Source organism: Salvelinus alpinus, chromosome 4 (genome assembly GCF_045679555.1).
Source record: "Salvelinus alpinus chromosome 4, SLU_Salpinus.1, whole genome shotgun sequence".
In the NCBI taxonomy this organism is placed as follows: domain Eukaryota; kingdom Metazoa; phylum Chordata; class Actinopteri; order Salmoniformes; family Salmonidae; genus Salvelinus; species Salvelinus alpinus.
In genome coordinates this window covers 21,856,358-21,868,947 of record NC_092089.1, presented here as the reverse complement: position 1 = coordinate 21,868,947, position 12,590 = coordinate 21,856,358, and the positions used below count along the sequence as shown (strand labels likewise).

Below are 12,590 nucleotides of genomic sequence, written 5' to 3'. Positions count from 1 at the left end.
GATGTGAACTTTGCTGGTTGCGTCCAAAATGGCACCTTCCATGTTTAGTGCACTACTTTTGACCAGAGCCAGACCCTATGGGCCCTGTTCAAAAGTAGTGCACTATAAAGGGAAGATAATGCCTTTTGGAACGCAGTGACTGCTTTCCATTGTTGCGTCCTCTTCTCCCAGTTATTGTACCCAGGTCAGTCACACCAGCTTGCTCTTCTTACTTAGACACCAGCAATGCCGCAAGTGACATCACTCATGGTGTTGTGGCTGACATTAATGCTACTGAGGAATTCCCTGCCAGGAGCCTTAGCCCGGCTGATGTAAAGGCTGACGGCATGGCCCGCCTTCCCTCTGCCAGAGGGGAAGAGACTAAGAAGAACAGGAAGTGGCGCTTCCTACCCAAAATTGGCAAGATTCCAAAGATCAGGATGAAGGTAGGAGGCTCAGTGTTTTGAGATTACCTCTGTAAGGCAGGGCTGAAATGTACCCTACAGATTCACTAAACCCCTATTGTCTCTCAGCATTAGAACAATGCTGTTGTCATTGTCTTTAGGAGGTTGAGTGAGGCCGCTGTAATACAATCCTAATACACATGGGAGAGAGTCAATGGTTGTGTCCCAAATTGTACCCTATATAGTGCACTACTTTTGACCAGAGCTCTATGGGCCCTTGTCAAAAGTAGTGCCTTATGTAGCCAATAGGGTGCCTTTTGGGATGCATACCATATATTTTACACAGGCTCAGTTGTCCTGATGTGTTTTGTCAACAGCTGTTCAAGACAAAAGGGGAACCGAAGAGCCACCCTGAACAGGATGCGCTGCCTACCAAACGTCTCAGAGAGACTCGTATTTCACAGAGTAAGTGATAAGCATCGATAATGTTATATTGATGTATCACCCTATGATCAGCTTGTTAAAACGGTGACAAACACACACGTTCATTTTCTGATTATGAAATATTCTTATCACAGATGCTGAGTGTGAGGTTCCAGAGCTTCCATCCACTTCCCCACCCAAGGAGGACCTGACAACCACACTGGCCCCTGCTCCCCAGGAGTCCCAGTCCCGTAAACACTCTCTCATAGTCAGGGCTGTTGCATCCCCAAACCTACCAGTGAAGCACCACAGGCTAGTATGAGCGGCAGCTCTGGGTTGTTGTGAACTAACACCTGGCTACTAAGTAGATGTGTCTTAGGCTTTTCTGGGACCATTCCCATTTTACATCTTTCTGCAGTAGAGCGGTCATAGGCTTAACTATGGTAGACCGATTTGGAATGAATTTGCCATAATAGTTAAGTAACGAAAGATAAGACCTGAGCTCAGTGGTGTTTGTAGGAAAGGGAGCCTTCTCAATAGCTTCAGTTCTGTTTCATGGGGTGTATCCCTTCTGCATCTATCACATGACCTAGATAGGCTATGCTGTTCTGGAAGAAAGAACATTTCTCTCTTTTAACATTCTGATTGCAGGCTTTGTCTTTTTAGGACTTCTACAAGATTTCTCATGTTTTCTTCTGTGTCACGCATATCATCAATGTAACAGATTACCCCTTCTATACCTTGTAGGATCTGATCCATCATTTTCTGAAAAATATCTGACGCACAGGCAACACCATAAGGAAGCCTGTTGACCTTAAAACAACCCCTTATGTGTATTCATGGTGAGATCGTGCTTAGACCGCACCTCTAACTGTACTTGCTCCTATGCCTGTGACAAATCCAGCTTTGTTAACGTCTCACCCCCGGTCAGCTTTGTGAACAAGTCCTGTGTTTTTGGTAAGGGATACTGATCTACTTCCAGCCACGGATTGATAGTTACCTTGTAATCTCCACATATTCTTACAGTATTGTCTGTTTTCAGGATACACACAATTGGAGCAGCCCATTGACTGTAGTTAACTGGAGTAAGGACCCCTTCTGACTCCAACGTAACTAGCTGTTTTTCAACAGCTTCTCTAAGTGCATATGGCACTGGGCGAGGACTGCAGAAATTATGTACAGCCCTATTAGTTACATGTACTTGGCTGTGATACCTTTTAGCATTCCTAACTCTGGCTGAAACACATCAATATTTTCACACAAACCATCTGTCTCTACAGCTGTTACTCTGTGTACACGTGACCAGTCTAGCGTCAACCGACTGATCCCGTCTCTACCCAGCAGGGCAGGACCATTTCCTTTTACCACCAGCAAGTCTAAAAACGTTGTACTCCCATTACACTTGGGAGTACAGTCAAGGGACTGAGATTTTCCCACTTAGAACTAATGACTGTATGTTTTTAACACCCACTTTGCAGGGCTCAATTTTGCACTTTTGAACTTGCGGTTGAACAACCTCTCTGATACCAAACTGCTGCACCTGTATCAACTTCCATGTTGAGTGTCACATCATCTATCCTTACATACACATAGTCTTTACCTCTAATGCAACCAGTTCAGTTCCTTTTACATTACCCAACTCATAGTCAGTGGTGACAACGGCTGAGGTCCCTTTATCAGAGTTCTCACTCTCATTTGAGATGTAATGCTCCAAACTCTGGCGCTTGAGGGCGATGCAATATGCTCCTCTGTGTTGGAATGACGTTCTTGTCCTCTCTCTCGCTGGTGTGCGTTGCCCTGATCATCGTTGCTCCACTCGTCTTTCTGCAGTCACAGTAAGGAGGCCTCTCTCTCTCAGTAGCATCCAGGTGCTTATTCCATGTCACTTGCCTCGTTTAATTGTTTCCCACTTGACGCGAGCGGCATGTCCTGGCTATGTGTCCTTTCTTCTTGCACTCCAGACACTCACAATCCATATAGCGGCACTCATCTGGCTTGTGCCCTTTTCCCACACAATGGTAACATGGTTTACGGGTTGCCTACGTTTTCTTAGCAACGCTTTTCTTCTCAACTGCATTTGCTTTGAAAGTATTTTGTGAAAACTGCAGTGTGCTTTTCCTTGTTCAAAAGAAAGTCCCATATTCACAGCCAGTGCTAATGTTAAGTCTTGTGTGAGCTACATTCAGTAAACGGTCTCTCAGCTCTGCACTTTTAACACCACACACATATCACGTACTGACAGACTGAATTTACTTAAACTAGCCAAGTAACGTTACTCACTAATCGACTCTCCCTCGAGTTGACTGACTCCTTACATGAAACTAGCATCTTTCAGCAATACAATTTGTCCTCGGTATGTAGTGACTAACAGCGCAACCAACTCTGTCAGCGTTTTTTCACTTGGTTTCTGTTGCGCATTAAGTCCCCATTAACAAATAGTCTTTCTACCAACAATCAGAAAAATGGTTTTAGACATATCCTCGTACTTGAGCCCATTAGCTTCAAAACTTTCCTCGAGGTGGAAATCCTCGGCCTTGCCGAACGACCTCTTCCGTGCTAGCTTTTCTACACAGACCGTCTCGATGGAGGTAACACGTTCTTGCTCGCTCTGTTCCCCTTCGGACAAAAACTCCGGTGCCTCATCGCCAATCTGTTGCATCCCCGGTTAAGGTTAGCGGGTTGTTTTTAGTTATTGTAAAGAGAAACTCAACAGTATAAAGCATTATCACGAAGATGACAGTGGATACTACATAGCTGAGTCCACCTGCACCTTTTCAAAGGAAACGCAATTGAATACCGTTAGTTACAGTATGTAGCCTAGTTACAGTGTGTAGGCTAGTTAGAGCCATAAATATCCAGCTGTCATCTGAAGTATCCAAGCCATAACAATGTATAAACGAGTACGATTAAAATCAAATGTATCCCTGTATCCACAATGGCTGAATATGAAACAGCTATGACACTTCTTGGCTCTTCCCTACAGGACAATGAGAAGCGGACACCGTTGCATGCCGCTGCCTATCTAGGAGATACAGAAATTCTAGAGCTACTCATACTATCAGGTAAGGTTATCATTGAAGAGAATGATTAGGCTATGACTCATGTCCATCGGATTTTGACTTCTGTTTTGATGCTTGTTGTGTTTGCATGTGACCGTTTCCCTCATACTTACCACCATTAAAGATCTTATGTGCAGCCGACTTATTTAAAAAAATATATATAATAATAATAACAAATTAAGGCCATTGACAGCTGAAACGTCCCGATTTTAACTTGATAAGTTTAGCATCAAGATTTTAATTGTGAGCGAGAGTCGCACCTGTTCCTCCCAAATGTCCTCATGATTGTGGGTTGCACCTCGTCTCACGTTGGCTGAGCTACTTCTACTCCTCTCCACTCAGTGACATGACATTTTCTTCAGTGTTGCTGTGTAATGAAAGTCCATGTCCCAGAATAGCCCTCTACAAGAGGCTTTGAGTACGTTCTAAATGGCTCCCTATATAGTGCACTACTTTTGACCTGAGCCCTAAGGAAAGCCCTATATGCCCTGGTCCGAAGTAGTGCACGATAAAAGGTATTGGGGTGTTATTTTGGACACTACTTGCTGTGCTCCAGCTATTTAAGTTGTTGCCTTATTAACCCCAGAGTCTGTCTGTCCCCTGTCTTTGTGTCCCAGGAGCCTGAGTAAATGCCAAAGACAACAAGTGTCTCAATACTCTGCACCGGGCCGTGGCTTCCTGCAGTGAGGTACGTGTACTGATACACACACACCTGTGCATATGTGTTTTACTGTTCAGTCTGTTGTGCTTTTTAAATCCACTTTAAACAAAGTTGAACATGATTTGAACTGTGCTCCTGTAGGAGGCAGTCCAGGTGCTATTGAAACACTCTGCTGATGTGAACGCCAGGGACAAGAACTGGCAGACGCCGCTCCACATCGCTGCGGCCAATAAGGCGGTCCGCTGTGCTGAGGCCCTGGTCCCTCTCCTCAGCAATGTGAACGTGTCGGACCGGGCCGGGCGCACGGCGCTGCACCATGCAGCCTTCAGCGGACACCTGGAGGTTAGCAATTAGCATGGACATGATTACACACTGTAGTCTACACTTTATACCTGTCCTATCCCCAGGTTGAGTTCATGATGCATCCGCTTAGTTACAATGGTTGTATGTAGGGCTGTGACGGTAACTGGATAACATTGACAGTTTTGGATGAAGACCGCCATGAAAATAAAATAACCGTCAAAACTGCAAACTTAAAAAAAAAATAATAAAAATAAATAAATTGACGTAGATACACTTTACCCATAGCAGCAGCGGTAACTATTTATTATTGTTCTGCTGACTTTGTCCATCTATTAAACTGTGTACATCTTCTCTCCAACTATCTTTTGATGGGCCACAATCAGCAGATCTGCTCTACAGTTAAGTCGGAAGTTTACATACACTTAGGTTGGAGTCATTAAAACTTGTTGTGCAACCATTCCACAAATTTCTTGTTAACTATAGTTTTGGCAAGTCATTTAGGACATCTACTTTGTGCATGACAAGTAATTTTTCCAACAATTGTTTACAGAGATTATTTCACTGTATCACAGTTCCAGTGGGTCAGAAGTTTACATTCACTAAGTTGACTGTGCCTTTAAACAGCTTGGAAAATTCCAGAAAATTTCATGGCTTTAGAAGCTTCTGACAGTCTAATTGACATCATTTGAGTCAATTAGTCAAGACCTACATTCAAACTCAGTGGGAAAATCAAAAGAAAACAGCCAAGACCTCAGAATTTTTTTGGGACCTCCACAAGTCTGGTTCATCCTTGGGAGCAATTTCCAAACGCCTGAAGGTACCATGTTCATCTGTACAAAAAAATAGTACGCAAGTATAAACACCATGGGACCACGCAGCCGTCCTACCGCTCAGGAAGGAGACACGTTCTGTCTCCTAGAGATTAACGTACTTTGGTGAGAAAAGTGCAAATCAATCCCAGAACAGCAAAGGACCTTGTGAAGATGCTGGAGGAAACTGGTACAAAAGTATCTATATCCACAGTAAAAAGAGTCCTATATAGACATAACCTGAAAGGCCGCTCAGCAAGGAAGAAGCCACTGCTCTAAAACCGCCATAAAAAAGCCAAACTACGGTTTGCAACTGCACATGGGGACAAAGATCAAACTTTTTGGAGAAATGTCCTCTGGTCTGATGAGACAAAAATAGAACTGTTTGGCCATAATGACCATTGTTATGTTTGGAGGAAAAAGGGTGAGGCTTGCAAGCCAAAGAACACCATCCCAACCGTGAAGCACAGGGGTGGCAGCATCATGTTGTGGGGGTGCTTTGCTGCAGGAGGGACTGGTGCACTTCACAAAATAGATGGCATTAATGAGGTAGGAAAATGTGGATATATTGAAGCAACATCAACACAGTCAGGAAGTTAAAGCTTGGTCGCAAATGGGTCTTCCAAATGGACAATGACCCCAAGCATACTTCCAAAGTTGTGGCAAAATGGCTTAAGGACAACAAAGTCAAGGTATTGGAGTGGCCATCACAAAGCCATGACCTCATTCCCATAGAAAATTTGTGGGCAGAACTGAAAAAGCATTTGCGAACAAGGAGGTCTACAAACCTGACTCAGTTACACCAGCTCTGTCAGGAGGAATGGGCCATAATTCACCCAACTTATTGTGGGAAGCTTGTGGAAGGCTACCCAAAATACTAAGTGAGTGTATGTAAACTTCTGACCCGCTGGGAATGTGATCAATCACTACTATTGACATTTCACATTCTTAAAATAAAGTGGTGATCCTAACTGACCTACGTCAAGGAATTTTTACTAGGATTAAATGTCAGGAATTGTGAAAAACCGAGGTTAAATGTAGTTGGCTAAGGTGTATGTAAACTTCCGACTTAAACTGTATATGCTCATAGGAGAGAATCTATGAAGGTCAGTTCATTGGGAGGGGGTGAGGTCAAATGTTGGGACTGGGGGTAACTATAGCCTACAGGCTGGGGGTGGGTGGGTAGCCTCTGCCCTTCACCTCTCTCATTGTTACAGTAGGTCGGAGGAGTGAGGTGGAAAAGTTGGCTCTCATTACAAGAAAAAACAAACAGTGATTGTGCATATTCACTTTATCCCTGGGTCAGTGCCACTTGAAAGTCATATTGAAAAAGATTCTGCTAATCTCTATAGTCATAAAGTGTAGTAGAATTGCATGATAATTCATTTAAAAAATGCCCCCCCAAAAATCTGGTGAAGAGAAACACATCTGACATAGCCTAGCCTTACTCTACCACACGCTGCATTGAACAGTGATCGAGTTATATTATTCTAAATGATGACTACCCAAATTAGTAATAGTCCACTATCTTACATAAGTCTGTAAATGTGATTCATGGAATGCTTTATAAAAAAAACATTTGCTTCTCCTTAACCTACGGGCCTTTGAGCAAGACAGTTAAGCCTAAACACGCTAATGTTACACCCATCGGCTTTCAGTTGTCGATGACTGTACATATGGCACACCAATCACCGACACCGGAAGTCCCATGACTGTCACAGCCCTAGTTGTATGCTTGAGTTTGTTCGAGAGGCTTTGACACCAGATTTTAGCAGATCTTGCTTTAGTTCTCCTCAGCCTGTGTTTTGTTTCTCTCTCCTTTTCCTGTTAGATGGTGAGGCTGCTTCTCTCCAGAGGAGCCAACATTAATGCTTTAGACAAGAAGGACCGCCGTGCAATCCACTGGGCTGCTTACATGGGTAATGAGTTGACCACATCATTTACATTCTGACTAATGTCCTTATCCCAGTGAATGAATTGGCTGTGTGTTAGCCTCACAGCTCAGCTGTATGGTCCACCTCTACTGTGTTATTATGTCAGAATGATGGACTAAGTATGTTGATAAGATGTAGGTTTTCAATTGTACTAACATGATATAGGTTCAGTACAACATCATCAGACTGCCCAGTTGCAGCTTCAGCGGTAGCAGTAGAGTACTCAGTCAGACGACATGCACCTCAGCTTCTCCTCAGAGGACAGGTCATCATTTGCTGGAGAGATACCATGGTTTGGAGAGGCTTGGGATTCTACTTCATTAGTCTCCAAATACTCTAGAGAAAAGACAAGGAACCGTTGGGTATTCTACAGGAGCACATTGTTCTACACGGTCATGGCCAAATTCCCATTTTAATGTTGACCAACATGTACCCCACTGAACGCAGTTCTAAAAGTATGTTTCAGACCTTACCTTCTGTCTTGTTTAGCATCAGACCCTATGGATCGGAGCAAGGCCAGGGCATGCACAATGGAGACGTCATTTGATGACAGCTCTGGAAAAAAAAGTTCAGGTACACAAAAACCACCAAGTCAAAGGGTTTGACAACATTTGATAGACTGAGTTACTGTATGGTGTTGACTTTGTTAAACACAGCAACACCATATACACAGTGACGAGGAACATTGCTAGAAGGGTAGGGGAAAGAAACACTTACCTCCAAGTCTCCTCTGCAGAGAGACTTGCTCTTGCTTCTGGGACTTTCCAACAGGGTAACAAGAAACTGAGGAGAAAGTGTTGACAGAAGTTGAGTTGACACAAAATAGCTACATATATTAATAATAGCAGATGACCAATGCGGAACAAACAGACAGTCAAATTTTAATCTCCAACTGATAAAGTTGAGATTATTTCCCAAACAAATCCCTTCAATCCAAATAAAACATTAGTGAACCAACCTTTCACAACCCCCACAGTCACCACAAAGAGCAGCAATTCTCTCACACCTCCCATGATCATGAAAATAGTCTGTGTTATCAACAGGTAATGTCTTCCCATGGCCTGTATGAGGCTTATATAGGCCACTAATGACCGTTTACCTGACAAACATGACTTAACGATCAATTAACATGCTTGATTGAGGTGTTACATTCAGATAAAAATAGACCATGTAGAACATATGTTGATTCTGGTGGGCAGGCAATCTTTTCTACTCCATATATTGCATTTATATCTGTAATGTTTAACCCTAATGGTCTCAGATCAGCAGTAGAAAGAAGTAGGCCTAATTATTTTAGGTGTAATATTCAAAGATATTAGGGGGAAATAAACACTGTACCCAAATCCACTTTTTACAATGCTCCTGGGAAATGGGTAGGCCTCCACCATATAGTCCTCACAGTTTTACAGCTGTGTTATATTCCTTTATTTACATAGATCACATACATAAATATATATGTTAGCTGTAGGTAGCTTTGGGATAAAATTCCCATATTGTATTGTTACTAACATAAATCATAATATATCATATTTTCCTCATTTGCTCTGTAGGAGGTTCGTCATATGAAGGACATTCAAGTGGATGTGACCCCTAACCTGCAATAGGGGCTCAGTGGGGTGACAGACATCCTGTAATGGATCTCCAGCTAGTGTCTGAGGACCTGGAAAAGGCTGTGTCTACAGCTGTGGTTCAGGACAAGCATGGTAACCTACCCTAACCTCACTGTATGAAGGATTTCATTGTTATGGATAGTCATCTCCAATCTGTTCAAATATCACTGTTGTTGATAACACACATTACCAAAATTATTCACACTTGTCTTCCTATTTCCACATAATCTGTCATGGTTCCCCACCCCAACAGGGCATAAAACCAACCTCTCTTTATTGCTACTGCTAATACACCCAAATCCAACAGTTTTCAAGTATCTTATTGCTTTTCTTCTAACCCTGAATGGCAACTTTTTATCCTAGTACACAAGCATGTCATTTTATCCATCCACACCCACTCTACTGCCGCATGTCCACTGCGGCTGAGACTTTCACCCACTTGTTACAGGTATTAGCAGGTAACCAACCCCACCCGGGTCTTACCCCCTAGGACTTACCCTTTGCAGGTATCAACCTGTTGTGGTTTACCTTCCAGGACTTACCATATACCACAAAGCTACGACCGGTCATAATTACAATGGGACTACTGAATAAGCTCAGGCTTTCTAGGTCCGTACCCTATAATTGGTTCAGCGTACGACTCTCATCTCCCCAAGATGTCAGAATTAGTGATAACAGGTGTAGGAACTGTGCCTACCTTGTTTCTGTTTCACTGATTCAGAATCTCTAGTTCGACTGCAAATCGTGGTGAACCCTGCTCGCAGTGCCAACTGTTAGGTTCTAATTCTCAGAGTAAAAACTCGACGGACACTATGAAAGCTTAAACCAAGTTTATTCTTCCCAGAGGGTCAAGACAGCTGCATTAGACAAAATACATATTCACACAAGCACTGATATTTAATCCTTTCTCCTATGCTGAGTCTACTCCTACACCTCTGAACAGCCAATGCATCTCTGTTGCTAGACAGAACCTTTGTGATATCTGTTCTTCCTCACTTCATCTGACCTGACCGCTACCCCAAAGTGCTCACTCCTCCCCAACTCAAGGCTGTCATGTTGATTGGTACCAGACTATGTCTGGTAGCTTTTTCAAGCAGAAATTGGCATAGTGTAGCTCTAACTCCAAAAAGTTTGGGGACATTGTAAAGTCCATGGAGAACAAGAGCCCCTCCTCCAAGCTGCCCACTGCATTGAGGCTAGGTAACACGGTCACCACCGATAAATCCATGATAATCGAAAATTTCAATAAGCATTTCTCTACGGCTGGTCATGCTTTCCTCCTGGCTACCCCAACCCCGGCCAACAGCTCCGCACCCCCCGCAGCTACTTGCCCGAGCCTCCCCAGCTTCTCCTTCACCCAAATCCAGGTAGCAGATGTTCTGAAAGAGCTGCAAAAACTGGACCCGTACAAATCAGCTGGGCTAGACAATCTGGACCCTCTCTTTCTAAAATGATCCGCCGCCATTGTTGCAACCCCTATTATCAGTCTGTTCAACCTCTCTTTCGCATCGTCCGAGATCCCTAAAGATTGGAAAGCTGCCGCGGTCATCCCCCTCTTCAAAGGGGGTGACACTCTAGGCCCAAACAGTTATAGACCTATATCCATCCTGCCCTGCCTTTCTAAAGTCTTCGAAAGCCAAGTTAATAAACAGATCACTGACCATTTCGAATCCCACCGTACCTTCTCCGCTGTGCAATCCAGTTTCCGAGCTGGTCATGGGTGCACCTCAGCCACGCTCAAGGTACTAAACGATATCATAACCGCCAGCGATAAAAGACAGTACTGTGGAGCCGTCTTCATCGACCTGGCCAAGGCTTTCGACTCTGTCAATCACCATATTCTTATCGGCAGACTCAATAGCCTTGGTTTCTCAAATGACTGCCTCGCCTGGTTCACCAACTACTTCGCAGACAGAGTTCAGTGTGTCAAATTGGAGGGCCTGTTGTCCGGACCTCTGGCAGTCTCTATGGGGGTACCACAGGGTTCAATTCTCAAGCCGACTCTTTTCTCTGTATATATCAACGATGTCGCTCTTGCTGCGTGTGATTCCCTGATCCCCCTCTACGCAGACGACACCATTCTGTATACATCTGGCCCTTCTTTGGACACTGTGTTAACTAACATCCAAACGAGCTTCAATGCCATACAACGCTCCTTCCCTGGCCTCCAACTGCTCTTAAACGCTAGTAAAACCAAATGCATGATTTTCAACCGTTCGCTGCCCGCACCCGCCCGCCCAGCATCACTACTCTGGACGGTTCTGACCTAGAATACGTGGACAACTACAAATACCTAGGTGTCTGGCTAGACTGTAAACTCTCCTTCCAGACTCATATTAAACATCTCGAATCCAAAATCAAATCTAGAATCGGCTTTCTATTTCGCAACAAAGCCTCCTTCACTCACGCCGCCAAACTTACCCTAGTAAAACTGACTATCCTACCGATCCTCGACTTCGGCGATGTCATCTACAAAATAGCTTCCAATAATCTACTCAGCAAACTGGATGCAGTCTATCACAGTGCCATCCGTTTTGTTACCAAAGCCCCTTATACCACCCACCACTGCGGCCTGTATGCTCTTGTCGGCTGGCCCTCGCTACATATTCGTCACCAGACCCACTGGCTCTAGGTCATCTATAAGTCTATGCTAGGTAAAGCTCCGCCTTATCTCAGTTCACTGGTCACGATAACAACACCCACCCGTAGCACGTCCTCCAGCATGTATATCTCACTGGTCATCCCCAAAGCCAACACCTCTTTTGGCCGCCTTTCTTTCCAGTTCTCTGCTGCCAGTGACTGGAACCAATTGCAAAAATCGCTGAAGTTGGAGACTTTTATTTCCCTCACCAACTTTAAACATCAACTATCTGAGCAGCTAACCGATCGCTGCAGCTGTACATAGTCCATCTGTAAACAGCCCACCCAATCTACCTACCTCATCCCCTTACTGTTTTTATTTTATTTACTTTTCTGCTCTTTTGCACACCAGTATCTCTACTTGCACATCATTATCTGCTCATTTATCACTCCAGTGTTAATCTGCTAAATTGTAATTATTCGCTCCTATGACCTATTTATTGCCTACCTCCTCATGCCTTTTGCACACACTGTATATAGACGTTATTTTTTTCTACTTTGTCATTGACTTGTTTATTGTGTTATTGGCTTGTTTATTGTTTATCCCATGTGTAACTCTGTGTTGTTCTCTGTGTCACACTGCTTTGCTTTATCTTGACCAGGTCGCAGTTGCAAATGAGAACTTGTTCTCAACTAGCCTACCTGGTTAAATAAATGTGAAATAAATAAAAAATAATGTGTAATTTGAGACTCTACCTTCAATGCACCATGTAAAGTGTTGGTCCCATGTTTCATGAGCTGAAAAAAGATCACAGAGATGTTCCATAG

General features: G+C 43.7%; 2 protein-coding genes across 3 annotated transcripts in view; one reads left to right on the top strand and one right to left on the bottom strand.

Annotated features, from left to right (window-relative positions):
- Positions 1-12,590, top strand: part of LOC139573040 (uncharacterized) — a 145,303-nt gene that overhangs the window by 8,981 nt on the left and 123,732 nt on the right. The window contains exons 9-16 of one of the 2 annotated variants that reach the window (XM_071396019.1): positions 217-425; positions 761-848; positions 962-1,118; positions 3,790-3,868; positions 4,483-4,553; positions 4,668-4,868; positions 7,470-7,557; positions 9,123-9,275. In XM_071396019.1, the coding sequence (XP_071252120.1) occupies positions 217-425; positions 761-848; positions 962-1,118; positions 3,790-3,832 (497 nt within the window). In that variant the 3' untranslated portion in view covers positions 3,833-3,868; positions 4,483-4,553; positions 4,668-4,868; positions 7,470-7,557; positions 9,123-9,275. Of the gene's footprint in view, positions 1-216; positions 426-760; positions 849-961; positions 1,119-3,789; positions 3,869-4,482; positions 4,554-4,667; positions 4,869-7,469; positions 7,558-9,122; positions 12,511-12,590 lie in introns of those variants that run through there. The other variant, XM_071396018.1, reaches the window with a different exon arrangement.
- On the bottom strand, positions 6,912-8,629 carry LOC139573043 (polysialoglycoprotein-like). The gene is made up of 4 exons (XM_071396022.1): positions 8,531-8,629; positions 8,290-8,355; positions 8,046-8,127; positions 6,912-7,906 (listed from the first exon to the last, which is right to left on the bottom strand). The coding sequence occupies exons 1-4, from the start codon at positions 8,589-8,591 to the stop codon at positions 7,885-7,887; spliced, it is 231 nt and encodes a 76-aa protein (XP_071252123.1). The 5' UTR covers positions 8,592-8,629; the 3' UTR covers positions 6,912-7,884.